At 41.5% G+C, this 27,772-nt stretch overlaps 1 protein-coding gene across 5 annotated transcripts in view; it reads right to left on the reverse strand.

The window, feature by feature from the left end:
* Positions 1 to 10,744: 10,744 nt before the first annotated feature.
* The window catches only part of PIEZO2 (piezo type mechanosensitive ion channel component 2), a 224,260-nt gene continuing 207,232 nt past the window's right edge, over positions 10,745 to 27,772 (reverse strand). For all 5 annotated transcript variants that reach the window (XM_035124931.2, XM_035124936.2, XM_035124937.2 and 2 more), the window contains 6 exons: positions 27,578 to 27,670; positions 26,861 to 27,033; positions 25,556 to 25,675; positions 24,704 to 24,783; positions 24,336 to 24,504; positions 10,745 to 15,524 (listed from right to left, as the gene is read on the reverse strand). In XM_035124931.2, coding sequence (XP_034980822.2) covers positions 15,272 to 15,524; positions 24,336 to 24,504; positions 24,704 to 24,783; positions 25,556 to 25,675; positions 26,861 to 27,033; positions 27,578 to 27,670 — 888 coding nt within the window. In that variant the 3' untranslated portion in view covers positions 10,745 to 15,271. The remainder of the gene's footprint in view (positions 15,525 to 24,335; positions 24,505 to 24,703; positions 24,784 to 25,555; positions 25,676 to 26,860; positions 27,034 to 27,577; positions 27,671 to 27,772) is intronic.

Raw genomic sequence — 27,772 nt, forward strand, 5'->3', positions numbered from 1 at the left:
TTTACTGACTCCAGTCCCCCCCCCCCGGTCCTCTCCAAGTAACTGTGCTTCCAAATGGAACAGCTCCGAAGAAAGAATTATGGTGACTTGCACACTGTGCTGGAGCGCACGACACATTTTATTAGAGGTCACGCGAGAGCGGTTAACCTCCACATGCCCTTTGATTGTGAATTCCTCAAGCCTGTGTGCAAGAGCAGAACAGCATATTTATAAACCTTTGATAGTAAATATATTAAACCTCCCTGTTAGAGGGGTTTCTCTGTGAAACTTTGGGAATGGCCCCCTAGTCCAAATATCCTACTATAATGTAAGTTCAAGTATGATTAATTGAAATAATTGCATATTCTACCCCTGCCTCCCCTCTTTCCTCCCTCTGCTTTCTCTGTTGCATCTGTTTTGAAATTGCAAATTGGGTAGGAGCCCACCAAACCCGTTCCTTGCAGAGCCCTCTCGGTGTGTTTGATGTCAAGCCTTTACCACGAGAACACTTACCTTCCTTCATTGAAAGAATCCCATTCTGCTGATTTGAGGTTTCTAAGTGGGACATAGAGAATACATGCCATCCTATATTGGTATTACAAAGAGACTTGCACCATCACATAAAAAAATAGTGGCTTGTGTGTGTTTGGGCATAAGCAGATGGTGTTATAGCAAGATATGTTCCTACCCTAAGGGCTAGGGGTGTGTATTTGAATGAGCCATATATAAGCCACAATCCTATTTTGTTTCAGTGTACATTTTGAAGTCTGTTCTACCCTGCTACTGCTTCTGATTTGTTTTGTTTTATCCTTACTGTATTTTTTTATCATAGTCAGCTGCCTTCAGTATAGGCCAGTATAGGAAGGAGATGTATGAAATCAGAGACTAAACAAAAATAGATATGAAGAATTGTGTTGCTCTGCTGGGGAGCAGAAGAGAAGCAGTAGTAAAATGAACAATGTGTTTGTAGAGGACAGAGTGTAAGATGACTAATTGCATCTCCAAGCAATTTGTGATTGGGGATTGATGACTTCAGAATATGAAACTTGGAAACCTAAACTCTAATATGTAGCAAGACTGTGGCCTGGTTTGTATTTCATGGTAAGCCCAAACTATGGCTTACCTAGAGAGGAATTCATGGCCATTTTGCCCCTCCCTTGTCCTTTTTGTTGCCTCACTGCCCTGAGCTAAGCCAATCTTAGTGTGTCATCCTAACACAGGTTCATGCTTAAGCTCTCTCCATTCCTCACTAACCTTGACTTGGCTTGGCACTGCAGTAAAAAGGGCTTGTTAGGAGTCAAGCGGCTGTGAGAAATGTTGGCTTGTCAAGGACTAAAACATGGAAGTTTGATGCCTGCAGCTATTAAAAGTTCTGTAATTTCAAACGGACAAGAAGGCCAAATTCAATGCTTTCCAGTCGTGCAATTTGTGAGGGATCATTGGCTCATGAATTATGGATAGCAGAGTCATGACCGCTTGTTAACTCTGCTCCTAGTAGTACTAGGTTGGCTCTTTGTAGGCTATTGTGGATGCAAGACAGAAAGATTAAATCTTTGGCAAGGGCTTATGTGGAACTTGGTTCACTGTTGCAGATAAAACCTATGCAAGAAGACTTTTGTATCCTGAAGAAACCGGTTTGAACGATTCTTCCTCCCTTATTGGTACCTTGGCAAGGTTTTTTGGTTTTATTTACTGTGTGGGCTCCAGGGATTTACTGTGTGGGCAGCAGATTGGTGGAAGATTCACTTGTGGGCCAGCTGTAGGCTGAGTGCCTGCAGGCAGCAATGCAGCTGCAGGACTAATTAATTATGCTGCCTCAGTAGATTGACCAGTAGATTACCAGGTGGGAGGGATTGACATAATAGGTCAGCCAGCAAGAGGCCAGCAGGGGGCTGGAGCATATGCATCTCTCAGATGGGGCCTGACCTCTGAGCTTCAGTGTGGGGCCTGACTCTACTGGCTAGCTGGAGTCTCTCGGTTGATTCCTGGTGCTCCCAATAACTGAACGGTGAGGTACATTATCTTGTTCTTATTATCTTCCTCGTGCTGTGTGATTTTGCTTAAATACTGTACTGTTTTCACAGCTTTTTATACTGTTTAATAGAAGCACTAAACTTCCATTTGTGTTGTGATTGCCATTGAATCCAAAAAAGCCCTTTTATTTGGTGAAACAACTGTCTTCCACGCTGGTTGTCAAGTTTTAATGTTTTAATGTATTTTGGTCAAGTGTTTTTTATTGTTGAGATGTGTTTTTCCTAACACTCTTTTTATTGTGTTGTACACTACTTTGGCTGCTGTCCTCATGCTACAGAGAACAGTTGTTTAACTTTAAAATTAAATAACTTTAAAATATAAAAATAAAATTCACAGGGGTTTCCTGCAATAGCATAGCTACTACCTTTGGGAGTAGATTAATTGTTAGCAAACATTTGGGTTTTTATAACTCTTTTGTTGCCTTTCTGGCTTGGCCTTCAATACTGGAAAAGTGTGACCATGCTCCAGAAGAATGTATTTATATCCCTTTACCAAATAGTTATATTGGATATTCATGGCCTGTAACCTCTAGGCACCCTTCTGACCTAAAGTCAACAATTTCTTGTCTTCTTTGCTGAAAGGCTCACAATAAAGGAAACTGGAAGTTTTGGTCAAGCAAAAAAGTCTGGGCTAATCAAAATTTGTTTTAGTTTGGGATTTGCACCAAGTAAACAAGATTAGTTAGTGCCTGATTTATGCACAAGCTAGGTAAGCTTGTCCCCCCCCCATCCCCCGTGGTAGAATTTGTAGACGCTCTCTGTGCCTCCAGGGGGAGGGAGTTCCATTGTATACTCCTCCCTTCCCTTCCCTGTGCCCTGTGCATGATAAGTAGAAACTTATGATTCTGAGTTCGTGGCAAACCAGGATTGCAGACTGTTATTTGAGCCTGGTTTGTGGACAAACTTTGGTTTGCACAAACTATAGTTTGTGGTTTTGGCTAGAAGGGTTTGCAGACAGTGGTTTGCTGCTAAACCAGCATCGGGACTTGCTAATGGTATCTAAACCATGGATTACCAGTTTGCCTGAATAGACACACTTCATGGGATACACATTTACTACAAACTAGAAGATGTGAACCTGTGTTTGATTTTTGTGTCGCCTATTTATTGACTGGGCAGAGGGAAGCCTACCATTGGTCTATACTTTTATGATAGTCTGAGGCCTGTTCCTAAAAACTAGAAAGAGAGGGCTGTTGATAGAATGCTACCTAGATCAAGAACAGTAGGAAAGTGGACACTTCCTTAGGGAGTTACAGGCATTATGGCACCCCCCCCTTTGTGGTTTGTATTGTGATTCTTATATGAGACACATTGTGAATCTCTCCCCCAACTAAATACAGACAGTACATTTATCTTGAACTATTCAACTAACTGTAACATCTCCTGCAAAGAAGGATTGCTTTCTTTAAGCCAAGAGCTGAATTTACTGCCAGGCAATCTGGACAAACTTGCATTCACTCACCTCCAATTCTGTAAGTACTCTAATCTCTGTTCAGGTTCACATGTAATGTACACACACAGAATCGGAGACAGATGCATTTTGAGCCAGAACAATACACCAAGTTTCATGTTGGATTCTCAGACTCATCAAATTGTATAGAGAAGTTTGTAAACGCTGCCAAAACTTTAGTAAGATATTGGCAAAAAAAGCAACCAGGAGTAGATTACTAGATCCATTAGAACAAAGGTCTAGGAGTCAAAGCTCATGGGTTTAGCCTTTTGCTGGCTTTTGTTCTTTCATAAATATTTTTTAACTGCTTGGAATCGCTATTCATCCTTGGGTCAGGAGGAGCACCACAGTGGGTGTCTAACCATTTCCAATTTTTCTGTTTTGTTGCTATGCAATATACCTTAACTCATCAAGGTGCTGACTACTTATTGTCTATGGGCCTTCTAAATTTTGGCTGCTCAGGGATAGTAGATTCTTCTTCCTCCCCCCATGTACACATTCTTCTTTCTTGAAAAGAAGACATAGTAGCTTTCTTTCCTGTGCTGCTGTGCAGAGTGAAAAGATGTTGATTTTCATAGCAAGCAAATTTTAATTTTACCATTCAACAATCCTGGCAGTTGATATTTTCTTCAAGAGGCTATGTTAAGAACCAGTGGGAAAGGGCAGAACGGTATTGCAGAGTAAGAACCCAACCCTGTGAAGCTTTACTTGAAAGTAGGGCCCACTGATTTCAAAGTAGCAGCCAATCCTATGCAAAATTAGTCTAAGTTAACCAATTTATTGTGGCATCAGCGTCCAGGGAATAGGGTTGGCTTCATTTATAGTACAAGTGAGCTCTTGTCCACAAAAGGTTAAGCTATAAACAAGTCTGATAGTTGTTAAGGCCCCACAATACTCTCTTGTAGACAGTAGTCTGGATGCTGTGATGCACAGTTAGTCACACTTCATTCTGTAAGGAATTAGGGGGCTTGTGGGTATGATTGCTGATAAGATTATTGAAGTCAGATATGATGGAGACCCATAGCAGTGTACATTTAGGCATAAAAGCCTAAAACTATTTAAGAACATTAAGAAATCATTGATCAGATTGGGCCATAGTTACAAGCCTTGTTGCCATGATGTGAGATTTTAACAATGGGAGAAGGCAAAGAGGTACCTGTGGCTCTCCAGATGTGGCTGGTCTACAAGTCCTCTCATTCCTGATGTCTGGTCATGCTGCTTGAGAGTTCAGTCAGCTGAGAGTTACCATCTGAGATATTTGGAGGGCCACAGAGTCACCATCCTTGCCTTAGAAGGATTGACTATTCCCTTAAATCAGGCATAGGCACACTCCGGCCCTCCAGATGTTTGGGACTACAATTCCCATCATGCCTTACCACTGGTCCTATTAGCTAGGGTTGATGGGAATTGTAGTCCCAAACATCTGGAGGGCTGGAGTTTGCCTATGCCTGCCTTAAAGGAAGTCCTCAATATAATTTAATCACAGTAGTATTTTTAAAAATTTCTGGTTTTACATATCTGATGCTTTGTAATATAAAACTAGGGAAGTGACAATGTAACCTCAGATTGGCTGTTAAGCAGGGTCCTCCGTGGGGGCAGGAGTTGGGGCAGACATGCTGCTACATGAATCAGGCTCTCCTGTCAATCCATCTTCCCTGGCATGGATTTATGGAACGGCAGCAGAAGATGAGTGAACTGCCATAGGGTTGTTCCCACAATGCTCTGTTGAGTCACTGTAGGAATGTGAGAATGGCAGGTGGCTTGACTTAGATCATGGTGTTCCTGTTTACCACTGGTAGACTTGCCGGGGGGGGGTTGAAGAGTATGCCAATGGGGGTTACTTGACCTGCCCCTCACTAGTCTGAAGCTGGTCCTGTTTCAGACAGACATCTACTCCTTGAATCTGGTGTTGCCTTTGGACCAGGCACTGGTTACATTTTGCAACCATATCTATGGTTATCTCACACAGATCTACGCTTGCAACTCCTATATATGATCTGGGGGCTATGGTTTCTTTCCTCGAGTGATGGTGGCAGTGACACCACCCTATCACAGATACAGTGGAACCTCGGTTTATGAACACCTCGGTTTACGAATTTTCGGTTTACGAACGCCACAGACCCATCTGGAACGGATTAATTCACTTTCGATTACTTTCAATGGGAAAGTTCACTTCAGTTTATGAACGCTTCAGTTTATGAACAGACTTCCGGAACCAATTGTGTTCGTAAACCGAGGTACCACTGTATTTCCCTTTTCTTAAAGGAGACGTGGTCCTGAAGACAGTGCAAGTCAAACGTGAGCTATGAACGTTGCCTTGAAAATATATAATGAAATAATTATGCATACCACACTCACTGATGAGTAAATTCAATTCATATGCCTAGCACCTGCAGTCTGTCTGGCTTGGCTGCTTTACAATTGTGCCTCTAGCCAATTTATGCTTTTCTGTCCACTCCTTTTTATAGAGCAATGGAGATGGCAAATGTAGATGCTCAGGGTCATCTGCTGTTTTGGCTGATATATGCCTGCATACTGAAGCTCTGTTCTCAGAGCAGACATCATACTGTTGTGAGAGAACAAGTCCTGGCTGAAGTTTTTAAATAGTTCTGTAATCTCCAGAGGGCCCATTAATGCTGTCTGATATATTGATTTGGTTACAGTTATTAATAAGAGGCAAGTAGGACCTGCAACAAAAAAGTTTGCACTGTTCCAGCCAGCCATGGTGAGCTACACCATTCAGTTTCCCTCTCCTGACAGTCAGCCTGTGGCCACTGAGTGTGGTCATTGGGCTGATTTTTTGGGATCACTCATTCATTAGGGTGTTGTGTTGCTTTCTTTTGTGTTTATGCAAGCGTTGGGGTCCCAGAGTCTGGTGGTGCCTCCCTCTTTTGCATGGCTATTGCTATTTTGGCTACATAAGCAAAGGCTGAACATTAGAAAAGAAAGGGATGGCGAGAATCTCCCTTAATGAACATGATTTTTTTCTCATTTTCTTGTCCCCAACCTTTCAAGCACAAGTAGCTACTTTTTTCTTAGGGAAAAATCAACAGCCCCTGCTTCACTCGGATCCACATCCACATACAGTGGTTAAGAACTTAATTCATTCCGGAGGTCCGTTCTTAAGCTGAAACTGTTCTTAACCTGAAGCACTACTTTAGCTAATGGGGCCTCCTGCTGCCGCTGCGCCGCTGGAACACAATTTCTGTTCTCATCCTGAAGCAACGTTCTTAACCTGAGGTACTATTTCTGGGTTAGCGGAGTCTGTAACCTGAAGCGTTTGTAACCCGAGGTACCACTGTATGCCAACAGCCATGTTAACATTTCATCAGAGCAGTTAAGATTTCTTGCAGTAAATGACAACAGTTGAGTAGTTTCCCATGATTTCAAATGTTAACAGAAGAAGGAAATGCATCCACAACATTATAAATTGTCAGGAAGCAGGAGGAATTTGGGGTTCTGTTCTCACTTGAAGGAGTAAAGCTGGATTTTAACTGTAATGGACAAAATGTTAACAGCTTTCAGTCTTTCATTGGCGTCTGGAGGCTCACCAGATCCTTTGAGTGGTTTATAGCAGTGTCTAAATTAATTGAGCTGAGAGCAGAAAGCCCATTCTGGTCAGGACACAGGAAAACAGCACCCCAGGTGTTTCACTTCAATAGCTTTTCTATTTTAGCAGCAGCAAGCATTCCTAACATCAGTTTGACACAGCCGACTTCTTAAAAATGCACTTTTTCACTTGCCCTTGTTCTAAACTCCCAACAAGTGAAGTACAATTGTTATTTATAACTAAGGTCACATTTGCACCAGACATTTAAAGCATTATTATACCATTTGTACAATCATAGCTACGCTGTTGTCTGTTACGGATGCTGGGAGTTGTTAGGAGATCCCTATCCCCCTCCCAGACCTACAATTCCAAAGTATACTGGGAAAAGGGATTGACTGTTAAGTCACACTCAGGGAATTGTACCCACCAGCTGGAGCCCAGTTGGTTAGAGCATGGTGCTGATAATGCCAAGGTTGCAGGTTTGATCCTCATGGGACAGCTGCATATTCCTGCATTCCAGGGGGTTGGACTAGATGATCCTCAGGGTCCCTTCCAACTCTACAATTCCATGATATTACTGAGTTATTTAAATGGTGAATAAAAAGGTCTTCATCTGGCACCAAAAAGACCACAAAGATGGAGCCAGGCAAAGTTCTATGGGAAGTTTCCAGATGACCTCTCAGAAGCATTCCTTCATTATCTAATTCTGCAAGTGAGGTGGTAGATAACTTTCCCCTCTCCCTTTAGTTATACACTAACACTGCACAGTGCAGAAAGCAGCACTCATACCTCAGGGAGCCAGAAATTCAACAATCATTTGGCTGACTGGGGTGGGGCATTGACATAGCTCTTTTTCTGCCAACATCCCTCACATTTTAGTTTCTGATAAAAGGAAATCAAAAGCCCAACATTCCAGAAATATGTACTTTATGAAAAGAAAGCTGGGCTGCTCCTCTCTGAGGAATGTGCTGAATAGTACTCCCATAGTCTACAGTTCTCACAACCATCACCAGTGGGCATACTGGCCATATTAACATACAATGCATGTGGTATTCAATTCACTTCTAAGACTCCCTTAACCTGTGAATGTCTGACTTTTGCTGCATCGATTGCCTGCTGCCTTGAATATCTTACAGTGATCACTTTTACCAAAAAGAGTATATTCTTAATAGTCTCGAAGCAAATGAAGCAGGTCTTGATTGTGTCCCACAATTGTGCACAGCAATGTCATCATTCTTTTCAGTCCATTAGGCCAACAGATAACTCCCTAGGTTTGGTTTAAGCGAGGTATGTCCAATTTTTTCTGCTGATAGGTTTGGCTTTCACTTCCTGAAATTTCCACAGATGCAGCACAGTAAACTGCTACAAGGGCATCTTTTTGGAACATATGCCCCACTCCAGCAAGTATAATTTAGGCTTCCACGTGTATTGTGGGATAAATTAAACAAAACAATGGAAGGTCTGCATTTGTTGATAACCAAGCAACAGTGACTGCAGGTGCTTCCACGCGAGCTACTTACGTCACCGACAGCATATCCCAACCATTTCTATGCTGCAACCAGTCACCTTGGAGTAAGCCCCATTGAACTCAGTGAAACTTACTTCTGAGTAGCCATGGTTTTGATTGATCTGCTAGCCACTTTTGAATTGTCATTCTTTGTTCGCTGATTTTTTTTAAAAAATGCAGAATAGGTGAATAGGCATGCTGCTTTCATATACTATGTATGAGAGCACCAAACCTATTCAAAGCTGCCTGGAGAGCAGCAAGCTGCTGCCCTGCCACTGCCAATTTGTAAAGCAGCAGTGGGGCAATAGCTTCCTCTTCCACCTTGCCCACCTCCTACTACTTCCTTGGCCACCCATTCCCTCACTTGATCCCTGCCTCCGCTTGCCTATATGTTCTATAGTTGCAAAAGTGCTGGGAGCTTGGAAAATCTTTGGCGAGAGCAAGGACAAGGTGAATGAAGGTGGAGAGTCAGGGACTCCCTGGTTGAAAAGGAAGAAGCAACAAATTACGTGTTATGCCATACTTCCCTTACCACAAAAACTAAACCACTAGGACAGGGGTCAGCAACCTTTTTCAGCCGTGGGCTGGACCATGTGGTGGGCTGGACTATATTTTGAAATAAAATAATGAACAAATTCCTATGCCCCACAAATAACCCAGAGGTGCATCCTATATAATAATATGCAAGTTGTCCCTGCGTCCAAGCTGTCCCGTGTGTCCCTGGGTCACTGCGCATGTCCCCCAGAGACACAGGGATTGGACGGAGGGACAACGGCCAACCGCCGCTCTGCCAACCGCCACTCCGAAGCCCAGTCTCATGCTGGAGGTGCGCGGTGAGGCGGCGGGGGAAAGAAGCGCTCCCCCCGGCAGCCTTGCCGCGCACCGCCGGCATGGGACTGCGCTTCCTCGGCGAACACAAGCAGGCAGACAGCCCGCCTGCTTGCCTTCCCCGAGGAAGCCGAAGCGGCAGCGGGCGCAGAGGGAAGCGGGCTTTTTCCTCCCCTTTTTCCCGCCGCCACTAAGCCAGTCCCCGAGCCGAAGTGCGGCGCGGCGGGGGCTTTTCGCCATTTGCCTTCCCGGAGCGAAGGGGGAGGCAAACGGCGAAAAGCACCCGCTGTGCCGCACTTCGGCTCGGGGACTGGCTTGGCGTGCGCGGCGGGGGGGGTAGAAGTGCTCCTCCCCCCCTGCCGCACCACGCAGCGCTGACATGGGACGGGGCTTCGGAAACCTTCTCCGAAGCCCCGTCTCATGCGGGAGGTGCGGCGAGGCGGCGGGGGGGGGGAGGAGAAGCGCTCCTCCCCCCCGCCGCCTCACCACGCAGCGCCGACATGGGACGGGACTTCGGAGACCTTCTCCAAAGCCCCGTCTCATGCGGGAGGTGCGCGACGAGGCGGGGGGGGGAGAAGCGCTCCTCCCCCGCGCCGCCTCGGCACGCAGCGCCGACATGGGACGGGGCTTCGGAGACCTTCTCCGAAGCCCCGTCTCATGCGGGAGGTGCACGGCGAGGCGGTGGGGGGGAAAAGCGCTCCTCCCCCCCGCCGCCTCAGCACGCAGCGCCAGCATGAGACGGGGCTTCGGAGACCTCCGAAGCTCCGTCCCATGCCGGCGCTGCACAGAGCAGCGTTCTAGCGCCCGTTTTTAAACGGGCTGAATTCCACTAGTTTTAAATAAAAACACACATTCTACTCATGTAAAAACACAGATTGCCGGACTGTCTGTGCGCAGGATTGAGAAGGCGATTGGGCCGCATTCGGCCCACGGGCCTTAGGTTGCACTAGGAGGTTTGTTTGTTTTTTACTACAGTTAAGCAATATATAAATTTAATGAAATAGATAAAAAGTACAATCTTTTGAGGAAGCACATTTGTTGCACAAGACCTCTAAATCAACTTTAGTTGCATGTCCTAAATCTGCTGAATATCTTATTGAATTCCACCCAAAACTACCGTATCAGCCATCTATAAGTACCCTTAGTGCATTGGGTATAAGTTCATATCCCTTTTCTGAGCTTTTGAGGAGGGAAGGACCTCACTTAACACACCTATTTTGGGTCTCAAGCTCAGCATAATGACAGGAGACACTGTCTGGACATAGTGGTGGGATCATGGGAAAAACAAATTTTGGTGCTCATAAATTTTGGTTGCTCCGCTGATCACATCAGTGATTGAAAAATGGCAACAGAGAAGTATTATTGTTAAAAGAAACTTTAATCAAGAAAAAGGCCTTTTCATATCATAATTACATTATACAAAGGGTTTTAGTATTTTAACATCTTTTTTTGCTAGTCACATTGCCACTGTTTTTTCACACTGCATCTCAGCCAACAAAATCAAACACTAAACCATAGCTTGACATAGTGCATTCATAGCTTTTTACATGTATTTACAGTTTTAGCTGCAAGGAAAGATGTTGAAAGTGGGATGGATCAATAACCAGAATTGAGACACCATGGCATTCCCGCTTTCTTAAAAATCTATTCTGTGCAACATTCTCTTTTCCACTTAGCCTTATTTGGTGTGCCTACACAGCTCAAGTACAGACACCTCCTCACTTGCATGTGTGCCATTTGCGTGCACCTTTTTCATCACCAAAGGGGGCGGAACAGGGGAATCCCCACTTGTGCTCACCCTGTGCATGTGGGAATTCCCCTGTACATGATTTTTGTTTAAACGAGAGGCTGGGGCCTAGAGGTACATTAGATTGATAGCTATACTTCCACCCCAAGGTTCATAGTATCAGATAGAAAGCACACTTCATCACTGTTGCTGACTGATTTGCAATGACCCCCCCCCCAAAGACATTCATGGTGTTTAACCTTACCATGGAAATGAGCTTAAGCCATTCTTGGGGCCATCTTTCTAGAACTTCTTGCTCTAACAGAAAAACACTGCCATTATTGGATAGTGCTTATCTTCAAGAAATAGTCACCAGGGCTCAGGCATACTTGGGTGCTATGCCATTTGCCTGGTCATTAGAGTTTTAATCCTAATGTGATGGGAAAGACTGCAGTTAAGTTACTCAGTGGCAAGAGAAAAGCATTCTGCACAAAACTGGAGGTACTTTATTATTTCACATGTTCCAGGACATGGTCCTGGTACAAACCAAGGTCGATCCCTAGGTGTAATGTATCACAACGTTGTTCTAAAAAAATGAGAAGATACATACAATTAATTCTTTGAAAAAAGTTATGCTTTATAAATAACATGCATGTACAGGAGAGATAATCAGACACACAGTTTTCCTTCAGTAAGGATTTAAATGTGATTAAAGACTTTAATCTGCTTTGGTGGTTGTGTAGAGCTCAACCATGCTACTTAGAGCCCTATATAGCTTTGATCAGAAAAAGGCAGTAGAGTTTTGGAAGATTCAAATAATCTGCTGTTTCCTATGTCCAGTCCTGTACTGAAGTCCACAGCACCCTGAGGACACGGGACATGTACAAAGGACTTTTATTTCCTAGCAGATAGCATTTGAGGACTGTACAAATCCTCATGTATTGTTACAATTTCAGTGGGAAGCATTTCCTTTAAAATGATGATTACTGGCCCAAAGTGACAAGTATGGCTTGAGAATGGAGGAGTAATAAATAACTAGCAGAGGTCAAGAAGGCAGAGACATATTAACAATTACAAAGTCAGCAGGAACTGCAGCACTAAGGGCTAATATGTCTGGGGCATTATACTTTAGAAAAAAGATGTCTAATGTGGGAAAGTTTTGAGAGGCTTATAAAGTCATGCATAGTGTGCAGAAAGTAGACAGAGAAGTTTTCGTCTCTTTCCTAGTACTAGAACATGAAGCCATTCAATGAAATTGAATGGAAATAGGACAGCCATATATAACACATAATTAACACATAGAATTTGCTGCCCCAATATGAGGTGATGGCCACTGATTCTGGATAACTTTAAAATGGAGTATTTAGACAAATTCTTGATAGCTAAACGTAACTGCCCAATTCTGAAGCAAGGTGCTCCTGGGTACTAGCTGCTGATGGGCAAAAAACAGGGACAAACTGCTCCCTCCATGGCCTACTTGCAAGATTCCTGGAAACATGAGGTAGGCTGCAATGGGGAAACGGGATGCCTGACTTTTGTCTAAATCTAGCAGGGCCATTCTATACCAGCCAGCTTCTCTATTGGCTCTCTCTTACTAATTTGATTCAAATGCCATAGGGGAGCCAGTGGAATTTGCTGCCAAGGAGTGTGGTGGAGTCTCTTCCTTTGGAGGTCTTTAAGCAGAGGCTTGACAGCCATCTGTCAGGAATGCTTTGATTGTGTTTCCTGCTTGGCAGGGGGTTGGACTGGATGGCCCTTGTGGTCTCTTCCAACTATGATTCTATGATTCTAAATCTCTTGCAGTAAAACAGTAAAATGATTTTTTTGTTAGCTTTCTGGCACAAGCTTTTATGGACTGCAGCCGTTGTCAGATACATGAAGAGTTCTCCTTAAGAAGTAGGCACATTTAACTAAATAGGTAAAGGGATAAACATGTGTAAAAAATGGGAGTAAAGGGCCTTGAAACATCTGATTTCTAAGTGGAGCCTAATGTATACCAGTTTTCATCTTGTGTAAGTTTAGGGTCTGCATATTTTTGTAAACACTTCATGTAAGTCTTTAAAGGACTTGGTTGTTTATGTTGCTTCCGTCAATGGCATTTTTAAAAGTAGAGCTAGACTTTTAGTAATAAATCTCTCATCATAAATGAATAATCTCTTGGATCTAACTATGCTTTGTTAGGAAATTATAATAACATTTGAATATGTGTTGAGTCACCATGCGTTTTATTGGTGCAATATCCCAAAGTGGTTTATTTTGGTGTGCACTTCCTAGTGTCAATATGTTAATTTTCACAGTATTGAAATATACCAGCAATGTTTTTGATGGAAACAGATCAACTGTGTGGGCATGTCATGTCACAATCTTCTTGTAGCTAACATACACCCTAAACTAAAATGTGCAAGTAATTTTACAGCTTCCTGTTCAGTTCATCTACCTTCTAGTGACTTGTAACATTATCAAATACAACAAATAGTTATGATATTTCAATGATTACTGACAGTCTCACTACGTAGACACTTTTAGTTTATAAAAAAAAATTCATTCAATGTAAACAAGCATATGAAAAAATACTTCTGAAATGACTTTGCAGCATGTGCTTTATTTGTCAGTATGGAGTGAAAACTGCACAGTAAAACCCCCTTAGCATACCTTATCCATTCAGTGATTTTTCTATTGTTGAGAAATTGCATTTTCTAAACCACGTAATGCAAATTACATTGCAACACATAAATGTTCATGCTACACTGTCCTCTGCTAAATAGCCGCTGTTCACCAATAGTAATAATTTAAGAAAAGCCCCTTTTTCAAGCTCATTATATATATGTTTTATCATAATTAGGAACTTTAAAAACACATCTTGGACATAAAAATGAGAATTTGCATATGTTAATATTTTTGTATACCTGAAACACTGGGAGGAAATACTAGGTAGAAGTCAGATGGTTTACATTTAAACATCAATATAGGGTGATCTTTTTCTTTTTCTTCCTACAACATGCTTTCCCCTATTTTGTCTTTAAATGTTTCCAAGAAATCAAAGGCTGGGTTCAAATGAAATGCAAAACCATGATTAATGTTATTCATCATTTTAAAAAAAACACCACACCATGGTTTTGACCTTTCCAAAGTACAACAGTAATACAACAGTTTAAAGCTTCTTGTCCTTTCCCAGCTGGCCAAGACTCAGCTTCTTAAATTCACTCTAATTTCCATGGTGCAGCAGCCTCTTAAAGCAGAGCAATGGCCCCTAACTGTGGTTTGTCAATGGTCTGTGAATTCAGACATAACAGCAAACCACAGTCGGCACACACTGTGGTTTGTAAACCAGCTCTAAACTGTGGTTTCAGGTGCTAGTTTGTCAGCTTCCAACGAACCATTGTTTTTGGAGAGGCTTGAGTTCAGATATTAAAACAAATCATAATTTGTTTTGCCAAACGTATTATATCTGAACAAGCCAAAGGCATCATAAAGTTCAATTGGCTTATTTTAAAAAATACCTGCCTACTTAGGAGCAATTGGCCCAGCAAAATATTACAACGTTTCACCATAATCATTATTCGCTAGTTAAACTTTTGACAGTTTTTATTTTCCTGAGTAAAGTCACTGATGTTTTCAATGCCTCCTGTTAATTGTTCAAATAAAATAAGGCAGTTAAAGATAATGTCAGTGAAGTTTTTTTTTCCTTCCAGAAGTACATCTGCAGATCTGGTTTTCTAGAAATGCACATAACAAAGTTGCTTTCAGCACCCACTGTAATCCATTGTCTTGGATTTTCTAGAACAACTCAGATCGCTGCTCCCCCTTGAAAGTGATGCAAAGCAGCATATTGCACATCACTCCAGAATAACTGAGGATCTGATTAATTCAGCTGTGATATCCTTCTTTCCCCCTTGAGAATGAGAGCTGAAGCCCAAGTCAGACATGGATGCAGAATATTTTGTTCATGAAAATGAAAAGCAGATTTCTCTGATGTTAGAGTTGTAGTATTTGAAAACAAAGGCTAGCTTTCTTCATCTTTGATTTGAAAGGCAGCATATATTTCTATGGAGCTAAATGGACTCCACAAACAGAAAATTCATTGCTACCTAATTATAAAAGGCTTCCCTCTTAAGAGAATTTTGTGCTTTGTTTCGTTTTTTTAAAAAATGACAACCAGTTGAAGTCATCTTGAATTTCAATGCAAATCCTGAAAAGATCAATTTGTTTTTTCTCTAGTCCATTTGATCATAGTCTCTGGGGAGCGGTACAGGAATATTAATTTGGCATATAAATCTTCTTCCAATTCCAGTTCACCAGTCTCCCGCACTAAGAAGATGTCAGTGCACAATTTGAGGATGCGATCTACATTGGGAAGCTCTTCAAACATTATGGAGTGGGAAATCCCACTGAAGAACTCACGGACAAATTTTCCTATTACCAGGACGACTGAAGCATATAATCCCATGATGCTGCAAAACAAGGGGAAAAAAGGTAATAATATTTAAAAATGTGAAAAGATTTAAAACGTAATCGCAAAATTATGAAATGTGGATACTGAGAAGAAATTAAAACATAAAATTAAAGTGAATTATAAATTGGGTGTATATTTAATAGATTAATTCCTCCAAATTACTTTTCTTTCCTACCTCACAAAAAAGAAATGGCCCTGTCCTGAGTGAAGTATACAACATAAAGAAAGACATAGGAAAGAGGAGGGAAGATAGGGCACAAGTAACAGGGGAAGAATATGCAAGTACTGTGACACATGCTAGAATGTAGTTTCTGTAAAGGTAAGGAGCCAGATGTTTACAAAGTCATTAAGATCTGGGATTGTGTTAGCCTGCCTGTATCAACATGGTTTCATCAAATGAAGGCTTAGCAAGCTGAATGATTAGGAGTAGGGCTGGGCGATATTAGGATCAGCGGTGTAGCTAGCCGCTTGGGCACCCGGAGCGGCAACCCACTCCATACGGTGCATGCCAGCGTTGCTCCGTATGGAGCGACACTGTGCATGTGCCGTACAGAGCGTGTTGCTGGCGCTCGAGCGCCGTGATCCTCTGCTTGCGGCTGAGGATTCCAGCGCTCGAGCGCAGCCGCCAAACCGCGGATTGAGGTTTTTTACCGGGCGGCTTGGGAGGCGCCATTGCCCTGCCGCCCTGTAAAAAGCCTCGCTCTGTAGCTCGCTCATTCACCTGCTCAGTGCGCGCTTTGCTTGTTCCAGGGCGGGGGCGTCAGCAGCCAGCCACCGAGCAAGGCTTTTTACTGGGTGGCGGCTGGCTGCTCGCTCACGGGGGGGGGCACTGAATGTCACCCACCTCCAGGGTGCCACCAGGGGCGGATCGCCCCTATGTCCCCCTTGCTACACCCTTGATTAGGATTTCAACCTCACGGTGTATCACCATCTAAACATTGCGGGCTGGCAAGGTGTGGGGTGAAACTGCCTCAGCTCTCACTGTGGAAGCTGAGGAGCTTTTACCCCAGTGCCTCGCAGGCCAGGGCCAAGGCACCTGCTACCGGCCTGCCACTCAGCTGGGGGGCAGAAAAGCTCCCACCCTCCAGCTGAGCAAGCCCCAATGTCTCCATTGAGGGACAGGCAGCTGCGTGCCCCTCAATGGAGAAGTTTTTTTTTTTTTAAAAAAACAAACTTTATTTTATATCACAACAAACACAATCAATGACAATCAACAATAAAATAAAAACAATTTACAACCATAACAATGTTGCAAATGTCTTGTTTTCCCACCCACCCTCCCCCCCTTCCACCCCCTTCCCCAGCGACTTCACAACCTGGCCTGAACTAATCCCCTTTATCTTCCTTTTTATTCTTAATATACATACCTTATTTCAATATTTACAATAAGTTCATATCATTTTTCTCATCTATCAAATTTCCTAGCTCGATCTCTCTTATCCTACTACAATTAACCCATTATATTTCTAAAGAGAGAAAGAAAAAGATAGAACCTTTAAACATTGGAGGTAAGGCTTAAATTATCTACCTTAGTTTGCATATAATCTATAAATGCTTTCCAATTAGATTTTGAATCATCCTCTTTCATTCCTTTGACTTCTTCATATTTTGTGGCCAGAATGTAATAATTATAGAGTTTTTTTTGCCAATCTTCTTTTGTTGGGACAGAGGCAGTTTTCCAATTTTTTGCAATTAACACTCTTGCGGCAGTTACGGCATAACTTATGCAGCATCTATCTCTGGGTTTGACATCATCGGGCACCATTCCTAACAGGAGCATTTTGGGGCACTTCTTAATTGGGTATCTCAGAATTTTCTTTAATTCGTTATAAATTATTTCCCAGAAAACCTTTATTTGTTTGCAACTCCACCACATATGTATGTGGGTTCCAATTTCCTGATTACATCTCCAACAGATGTTGCTCGATTCTGGGTAAATTTTGGCCAATTTAGCTGGTGTTAAGTGCCATCTATTTTGCATTTTCATTATATTTTCTTTTATATCATAGTTTGGCGTAAAATTTGAATCTCTCCTCCACAGATTTCCCCATTCTTTCATTGAGATAGGTTTGCCTAAATCCTGACTCCATTTAATCATATAATCTTTTGTTAATTCTTCTTCGGTTTTCCATTGTAATATAATTTGATATAAATTTTTTATATATTTATCTTTATTTACCAACAGTATCTCCTCTAATTTAGATACTTCTTTATCAAAGCCAATTTTTTTATCGATTTGAAATCTCTGATTCACTTGAAAATATTCAAGCCATGTATTAAAATATCCTTTTACTGCCATATATTCTTTTAATTGCCAAATTCCATTTTTATTTTCTAATAAATGTTTATATGTTGGCCAATTTGCTTCCATATTTTTCCTTTTAACCGCAACTATCTCTAGAGGGGAGATCCACCAAGGGATTTTAGGCTCAAAATATCTTTTATATTTTTGCCAAACTGCATATAGAGATTTCCGAATAGTATTTAACAAAAAGGTGCTCCTTTTTTCTATTTTCTCCTTCATCAGGTAGTGGTGCCACCCAAATGCCATCCCATATCCCTCTAAATCTAATAAATCAGTGTCTTTCAAAGCCATCCATTCCTTTATCCACCAGAGCGCTGCCGCATCATGGTACGCTTCAAGATCTGGCATCCCAAATCCTCCCCTTTGTCTCTGATCTATCATAACCTTATATTTAACTCTGGGGCGCTTCCCATTCCATATGAATTTGGTAAGATCTTTTTTCCATTCTTTAAAGATTTTTTCTTGCCCTAATAACGGGAGGTTTTGAAATAGGTAGTTCATCCTCGAGAGTACGCACATTTTCACTAAAGAAATTCTCCCCAATATTGATAATTTTAATTTATCCCACGTTTCTAAATCTTTTTTAATTTTTTTCCAAGTTGTCTTATAATTTTCTTGTATTAAATCAATCCCCTTTATAGTGGTTTGGATGCCCAGGTATTTGATTTTTTTGACAATTTTCAAGCCTGTATTTTCCTGGAGAGCTGTTCTCTCATCTATCTCTAAATTTTTAACTAGCATATTGGTCTTCTCATAGTTAATTTTCAAACCAGCTAGATGTCCATACTCTTTTATCTTTTCAATTGCAACTGGAATGCCTTCGACAGGGTCCTCTGTCATTATTATTATATCATCAGCGAATGCTTTAATTTTGATTTTTTTATTGCCAATTAATATTCCTTTAATATTTTCTTCTTCCCTAATATTTTTTAACAAAATTTCTAGCGTGATTATAAAAAGTATGGGAGATAGAGGGCACCCCTGTCTGGTGCCTCTCGTAATATCTAATTTGCTTGATACTTTCCCATTTATTAGAATTTTTGCTTCTTGGATATTATAAATTGCTTTGATTGCATTCACCAATGTCTCCCCTAAATTTAAATTTTCCAATGTTTTTATCATAAAGGGCCAGGAGACCCTGTCGAAGGCCTTCTCGGCATCGATAGAGAGAAGAGCTGCTCGCTTGTCTCTTCGATTCTCGAGGCATTCCAGAATGTTTACAATGGTCCTTATATTGTCCTTTGCATATCTTCCTTTTATGAATCCCGCCTGGTCTCTATGTATTATATCCTCTAAGATGTTACTTAGTCTTTTAGCCAGGATTTTTGCAAAAATTTTGTAGTCGCTATTTAATAGCGAAATTGGCCTGTAATTGCCTGGATTGTCTGCATCTGCTTGTGATTTAGAAATTAATATCATCTGGGCTTCATTCCAGGTTTGGGGTGTCCTTCCCTTTTTCAAAATTATATTCATTAGGTCAGTGAGGGGGGCTAAGAGTACGTCCTGTAATTCTCTATAAAACTCTATTGGTAACCCATCAGGGCCCGGGGCCTTCCCTTTCTTCATATTTTTAATTGTATCTAAAATTTCCAGGGGCGTTATTTCTTTGTTTAATATTTTTAGTTTTTCCGTTGGTATCTTTGGTAGGTGGTGTTTTGCTAAGAATTCGTCAATCTGTTCTGTGGGTATTTCTTCCTTTTGATATAATTTTTCATAGAACTTTTGGAAGATTTTCATAATTTCCTCCGTTTTATAATAATATTTCCCTTCCGATCGTATTCTATTAATCATTTTTTCATTTTTCCTTTTTTTAATTTGCCAAGTCAGCAGTTTACTAGGTTTATTAGCCCATTCGAAATTTTTATATCTCCAAAATTGTATCTGTTGTTCCATTTCTTTATCAATTAATTTTTCGAATTCCAATCTCAATATTTTAAGGTCTTGTTCCACTGACTTGTTATGGTTTTTATAAAATATTTTCTCTTTATATTTTATCTCCTGTAGGAGTTTTTCTTTCCTTTGTTCTCTATCTTTCCTTACTTTTGAATTTAATGAAATAAAATAACCACGTACCACAGCTTTGCCCGCGTCCCATACCGTTAGGGGATCCACCTCATCCTTATGGTTTAACTCAAAATATTCTTTTAGGACTTTCTTGGCCCCCTGAATATTCTTATTATTGTTTAACATGAAGACGTTAAGCCTCCAGTTTTTTTGTGTTTGTTCGTTTTTTAATGAGAGGGTCACTGGATTATGATCCGAGAGGGTCTGGGGTCTTATTTCTATTTTATGTATTCTTAGTGCCAATTCTTTGGGAATCCATATAATATCTAATCTGCTGGCTGTTTGGTGGCGCGCCGAAATATGTGTATATTCTTTTTTGATGGGATTTTTATATCTCCATGCGTCTAGTAGGTTTAAATTCTCCATAATATCCATAAACTTTTTTGGTAATTTTGTCTTATTTCCTTTGTGGCCTCCATTTTTATCTAATTCTACATCAACGACTCCATTCATATCTCCCATTACAATTACTTTTTCACTCATATAGTCCATTAGCTGGGTCTCCAAATTTTCCAAAAAGGTCGTTTTACTCCCATTGGGGGCATAAATTCCCACCCAAAACCATTGTTCTCCTTCAATCGTAGTTTTGACTATAACACTCCTTCCCTCTCTGTCTGTCCAGATTAATTCCGGATTCCATTTATTTTTAATATACATCACGACTCCTCTCTTCTTTTTTGTATCTGCCGCCACAAATTCTGATCCTAATTTCTCGTTTTTCAAAATTCTCACATGTTTTTTGTTAATGTGCGTCTCTTGGAGACAAACCACATCCCAATTCTGTTTTCTTAATATATGTCCCACCCTATTCCGTTTCCTTTTATTATTCAGGCCATTTACATTCCATGAAATTGTTCTTAAATTCATGTTTATTTATTAGATATTATAGATCAATTTAGAAAAGAAAAAAAAAGAGAAGAAAGAGAAAAAAAAAAGGAGGGGGGAGGGACGGGAGGGAGGGGGAAAAAGGGGGAAAAAGGGAAGGAGAGAGAGAAAAAAAGGAAAGGGGAGAAAGAATAAAAAAGGGAGAAAAAAAGGAAGGCAAAAGAAGAAAAAAGAAAGAAAAAAAAAGGAAAAACAACCAAATGTTTAGACTAAGCAGGCTCAAGGAAATTCATTTATCAATATTTCTCTTGAAGTGACTTGTCTGGTCAGGCACTCAGTTATAGTTTACAACATTAGCAGTCTAGATCAAATTTTATTTACCGATGTCAATCAAACTTCCAATTAATTTTCTTCTCTTTCTTCGTCTACCTCTCCCTCTTCTATTTCACCATCAAGTTCATCAGCGCTGGAATCTTCCAAGTTTTCTTCATTTAAAGGGGTCTTATCTTTAATTGTCCTTGCTTTATCTCCTCCCAGTTCCTGAGAATAAGTTCTTAAAAATCTGTCCGCTGCTTCTTGTGTGTCGAATCTTCTCCACCTTCCTTTGAAGGAAAAAGCTATTCCTTCTGGATATTCCCATTTAAAGGGTATTTTTTTTGCTTTTAGAGGCTTGGCTAGGAACTGGTATTTCTTCCTCTTGTGGACCAGCCGTGGTGGAATTTCTTTCATAATGTATATCTCAGTTTCATTCATAATTAGTTTCTTTTTTCCTTTCATTTTCAAGATTTTATTTCTCAGCCACATATTTGTAAATGTCACAAGACAGTCTCCTGGCCAGTTATTTTCTTTCGCCTTTTTTGAATTAACTCTAAAGGCTTCCTCTATTCGCGTTTCGACATCCAATTCTTCAAGGTCTAACCATTTTGCTAGTGCGCTTACAAGTCGTTTTTCAATTTCTTCATTAGGTGTTTCTGGGATATTTCTAAATCTGAGAGTCTTCTCCTTGATTTTCATCTGCATCATCGCAAGGGCATCTTGTGACGCTTCCAATGCTGCTTTCTGATCTTCCATGTCTTTTTTTAATTTTTCAAACTCTTTCTTCCCCTCTCTCCTTTCTTTTGATATATTTTTCAATAATGATTCCAGTGTTTGATTCTTGTCTTGTGTCTCCTGGATCAATTCCATTGCTTTCTTAGTATTTTCTTCTGTCCTATTTATTTGTTCTTTAATTTCTTGTTTATCCTTTTCATTAATCTCCATTTTCCTTCCAAATTTTCCATTTTGTCTTCCATGTTCTTGATCCTTTCACCCATTTCCTTTTTGATCTCTGTTAAATCTTGTCTAATCTTTCCTATATCGTTTTTAAAGTCCTGTTTAATTTCTCCTATATCATTTTTAAGACTTAGAATCAGTTCTTTGAGATCCAGCTCATACTCTGCTGTTGAAGTCCTTCTCTGGTTAGAGCTTCCTATGTTTATTCTCTTTTGCTTATCCAATTTAGGTGACTTACATGATGGCTTATCCAATTTATTATGTTGTCCTACTAGGTTTTCCATTTTGATATATTGCCCTGCTATATTTCTCTTATCCACACGGTTGCCCTTTGCTTCAATATCTCTTTTGAGTGAGTACTTTGTCAAAAATTTATGTCGCCACTAGGGGTCACTATAGTATAGTCTCTTATAGATTTTCCGTGAATCGGCGTGTGCTTTAAATTCTTCTCACTCAGATTGCATCACTTCTGGTTTCTTTGTATCCTTGTCTGCTTAGTCATGAGTTTGTTTAGAGGATCGTCGCCATTTTATTTCAAGTTTCTTTAATATAGGGGGTTGCAACTGCTTCTAAAAGGTAGCTTATAAAAAAATTCCCAGAGAGCCACCACTCATAGGAGAATCAAAACAAGTCTTTCTTTCACCCCCTCCAAACTCCGTTCTTACAATAAAAAAAACACACGTTCTATCTGTAATGTATGTACTCCAAATCAAGTCAGAGTTCAGCCGGTTCCTTGCTTCTTTATAATTTAGTTTGTCCCCAGTTTGGCGATTATGAATTAAAGCCCCGGCGGCGTCTTCTGCTTAGCGCTCTACGTCTTAACGCAGTCCTTCCCACACCCCACTTTCCTCTTTAGCTTCTCCGGTTTTTGAGTCCGATTCGGTGGGGGGGATTCTTCTCAGATTTCTTTAAATCACCGTATTGTCTCTCTTTCACGCCCCGGGGGTGTCTTGTTAAAAGGGTTTAATTAAAAGGAATTTTACCGTGCACGATCGCGTCGGGTTGCGGCTCTTGCTGGTTATGGTCTCTGTTCTCACGCTGTCGCAGTGCCCAGCTTCTCCCCCTCCTTCTGCAGTCTGCGAAGGTTTCCGGGAGAAACTTTAGGGAACCACCGACGCCTCAGACAGGAATCACCTTCCAGTCCTTTTTTGGGGTGCTGCCTAGCCTTGCAAGCGCCCCGTTCCCCCAGCGAAAGATTCGGGGCCGCAGAGCTCCCGTTTTTAGCCCGATCACGATCCGCGGTCAAAACCGGAAGCTCAATGGAGAAGTTTAAAGGTGCCTCCAGTTCTCATGAGGCGAGGTGGGGGGCTCTGTTACACTTGAGGGAGTTGTCTTTGCTGCATTGAGGCAGGCGAGCTACTTCTTTCTCCCAGGCAAGAGGCAGCTCGCCCACCCCTCACTGCCCAAAGATGGAGGAGGCACTGCTGACTGAGCTGGACAGCTCTGTTTGCAGTGCTTTCTCTGCCTTTGCTAGTGCAGGGAGTGGGCGAGAAAGAGGCAGCCCGCTTGCCCCCTGAAGGTGGACTAGGCGGTGGTAGCTGCCTTTACTTGTGTGGGTGCAGTGCCACTTTCCTTGTTCACCCCGGGAGGAAAGATGCAGCCCACCCTCCCAGGCGAAGGCACACAAGCACATGGAGAGGCTGCCTCTTTCTCCAAGGAAAAGAGGTAGCCCACTAGGCCTGCTCTGCCGTCTTGGCACAGGTGGGAGAAGTCTAACGGACCCCCCCCCCCCAATCTCCAGCTTGCGCAAGCCAGAGGCGATGTTAGACTTCATCTGGGTAGTGTGAAGCCTCCTGCTCCCCGGCAAGCAAGCAGGAGAAGGATCAGGGCTCCCTCAGCTGGTGAGCGGGAGCACTTTAACAGAGCCCTCACCCCCCTGCTGGCGCAGGGGCTCCATAAAACTGCTTGGCTGAGGCAAGGAAAGCTGCACGCTCCTCAGCCAGGCTGCTTTAAAGGAAGTGAAGGGAGGAACAAGCTGTATTGCAGTTTCACTCAGATGCACCTTGTTTGTCCCTTGGCGTGCTAGAGGCAGAGGGACTCAGTGGCACTTTCGCACACAATATGCCACCAAGTGAAGTCATCAGCATGGTCTGCCCCCCATTTTGGCCAATATATTGCTACCCAGTGCTTTTTTTCTACACCAAAAAGTGCCCGAAAGCACCACCCTCAGAAGACCCACCCTAGAGCCCATCTTTGGGAGGGGAGAGAGCTCCTCATAAGGCAAGGGCAGCCCAAGCCACCTCTTCCTCCCAGGAGATAGAGGTCACCATGTGCAAGCTGGCTTCTTTAAACTGCTTCTCTGCAAAACCCCCCACATGATATTTGTAGAAGATGGTTGCTTACCCATAGCCTGCCAAGAATCCGAGGCTAGGAGGGCTAACTTTGTCACTGAACACAATAAGTTCCAGACTTGTATTTCCTGTTCCCAGAGTTTTTTTAGTCTGGTTTAGAACCCACCACTCAGTTTCATTATGCCTGGACAGTGAAACAGTGATGTCTTCATTTTTTCCATCTGCAAAAACCAAACAAACCATTTTGTCAATGCCTCTTGGCTTATGTGCAAATTATCTTAATTTCAGCTGTTATCTGAGGAATTTTGCCTCAGCTCCTATAACCACCATATACATGCAATCTAGACAATGAAGTGTCTGAATCAAGGGTGCATTATGAAATATGTTCTTGTTAGAAACGAGCAGTGGATCACTCCATACCTGTCAATAGCTGCTTTATGGGTTTTGCAACAGAATCACTAGGTGCCTTGATATAGCGTGGATACACTTCATGCAGTATTCTGCAGAAGAAAAATAAATTCACAACACAGTAATTCAGCTTTACTAGCAAACCGGAGGTTAAACTAACCCCTTTCCAGCCCCAGGAGAAGTGTTCACATGACACGCAAACAAACTAGTGTGTCGTGACACAGTTTAGAAAGCTCTGTTTTAATGGAATTTACAGTATTTTTCTGTCAGTAGCTAGCCCTGCCTCCACTAAATATTCTCCACTTAGGGTAGAATGAGGGCCACATGAGAGCTTCAGGTTGCCCAATCTTATTGTATGCATTTCTACTTTTCCCTTCAGCACCTCATCAGGTGCCTCTGGCCTGCAACAATTCAGCCTTTTTCCAATAGCTAATTGCCAAAGCTGACAACGTCAACATCTTCGTTTGGTTGCACACAGCAGATGGTAGATACGACTCCCCCCCACTTAATAATAATAATAATATATTATTATTATTATTTATACCCTGCCCATCTGGCTGGGTTACCCCAGCCACTCTGGGCGGCTTCCAACAGAAAAATAAAACACAGTAATCTATTAAACTATTAAACATTAAAAGCCTCCCTGAACTTCATTACAAGAAAGTGCAGAAGGATAAATAGAGTTAAATGAGGTGATCTTACTGAAAATTGAAAGAACTACAAAATGCAGTTTTGGAAATAAGTCAACAGTTTCAACACATTTTACAGGAGTTGCAATATTGCAATTTTCTTTCCCCAAGTCAGTAATTTGTAGCTCTGCTTATAAGAAAAATCAACATATAATAAGCATAGAAAATGACTTACACAGTAGCAACTTGCTTTTGGTCGTCCATCATTTCAGCAATACTTTTTCTTGCTTTCTTTTGTAGGTTGTGACTCTGTTTATCGGATGCTATTTCTGCTTTTGCTCCAAGGGAGAGGTTTCTATAAGAAAATGTATTCAAAATGCCATTCTCACTGGGCGATTGACTATGTTATATTTCATTGAGAACTAGGAATGAAGGCCAAGACCCAATTCTGGCAGATCCCAGTTCTGCAACAGACAGGAATATGATGGGGTGGGAATCCATTGGGAATGCCTCCCCCGCCCCCGAGAGGGACAGAATGTAATCAAGACCCTTCACTCCTAGGGGACTTGCTTTCTTTTCAATGTAGGGAATTGCAGGAGCCCCGAATGCTGGCCAAATAGCCACAAGGCATCTGCACCTCCTTTTAACATATGAGAGCTGTATGAGGTATGAGTGGAGGATCCAGCAATGTGCAGATTCAAGAGCAGAACCAAATCCAATCCGCACATTGGTCAGGATAGTTCAGATTGGGTGAATCTGCATTAGATTTGCTCTTGGGCAAATTACCGCTTCATTACCATAGACAACTCAATAAATTATTATTATTTTATTATTATTATAGGATTATTATTTATGTCTTGACTGGGTTTCCCCAGCCACTCTGGGTGGCACCCAACTGAATATTAAAAACACAATACAGCATTAAACATTAAAAACTTCCCTGAACAGGGCTGCCTTCAGATGTCTTTTAAAAGTACTGTAAGTTAATTGCTTATTGCCTTGACATCTGATGGGAGGCGCCACTACCAAGAAGGCCCTCTGCCTGGTTCCCTGTAACCTCACTTCTCACAGTGAGGGAACCGCCAGAAGGCCCTTGGCACTGGACCTCAGTGTCCGGGCTGGACAATGGGGGTGGAGACGCTCCTTCACGTACACAGGACCCATAACTGCAATGTTTCAAAAATAATTGCTCTGCCCCCTGTTGAAGCAACATCTACATCCAAGTACTATCAGAAAACCCAACTGTCTTTTTATTTGATGCTAATAATTTTGCTGCACCTAGAATGTCATGGTGGGAGACTTTTGTCCTTGCTTCTTTCCATTTTCTAAGAGATGACAAACAAGTGATCCAGATTTACCACAATTGTACCAGAATGTATGTGTTCTGCAGGGAGCTCATGGATTTGGCAGGGGGCTTATAGCTGGCTCCTAGTGCCAGGGAACCTTAGACAAAGTGATCCCTAAACAATGATATGTAGGGATTGTGTCAGTCACTAGACAAACAGCAATAACACTAGCAATATTAGCAATGAGGCCATACCTTTGAATACTCCATGAAATAACTACAGAAAATTCAGCATTCTCTGCATTGAGCTCATCAATCATTTTTTTCCTGCTGGGAGGGCTGATGGTCCATAATGAATTTGAATTGCCTTCTAGCTGTGCAACTGTTATATCTTCATTACCATAGTTTTCTAGAAACTGTAGAGCAGCCTAAAAAAGAAAAGGAGGAAGATGAAGCTTTTATCCCTTTGCCTTCAAATTCTTTTTGGTACTTGTTGCTGGTGTCATTATTTAGTAGCCTACAGAAAGATGGAGGGAGAGGCAGTTTGGAGAAAATATTATGTACTATGACTAGGGCCATAGCTGAATGCAGGGGGAAGTGCTGAATCGGCAAAGCAAACAATTGCAATACATTTTTGTCAGTGCAGCATCCTAAAACTTTGCAGGTTTTATGCCATGACAAAGATTATGGCATTAAAGACAGATGGAAATAACTCTACAGTTGATGCCAGTGCTTTTGCCATTACAAAGTATGAAAATTCTATTAATAATAAAATCAGTTGGAAATATGAAATGGAGAATTTACCTCACAGAACGCTCACAAAGAATGTCTCAGCTCTTGGCGCTTTAAAACTACAACTAAAACACAGTTGCTGTGAACTACAGCCTTCACTATTGTTTGTTTCAAAGCACTTCTAAATTACTTGATACCTTAAAAGTTCAACAGGCACTTAAAAGAAATAAAATTACTTACCGTATTAGAGCGAAAACTGTTTAGGAAACTTCTATATTCTGCTGATGTCATATTTTTTAGTTGACTCTGCTGAGCACTCATAGTAAAAATAGGCTGGAGAGTAAGAACACAAAGTTTAATAACAGAATTAGGATTTATTTATTTTTTAAAAATCAGAATTCAAGGCATTTATCAAGGCAGCCAACCTTCTCTGGA

Source organism: Zootoca vivipara, chromosome 8, assembly GCF_963506605.1.
Source record: "Zootoca vivipara chromosome 8, rZooViv1.1, whole genome shotgun sequence".
In the NCBI taxonomy this organism is placed as follows: Eukaryota; Metazoa; Chordata; class Lepidosauria; order Squamata; family Lacertidae; genus Zootoca; species Zootoca vivipara.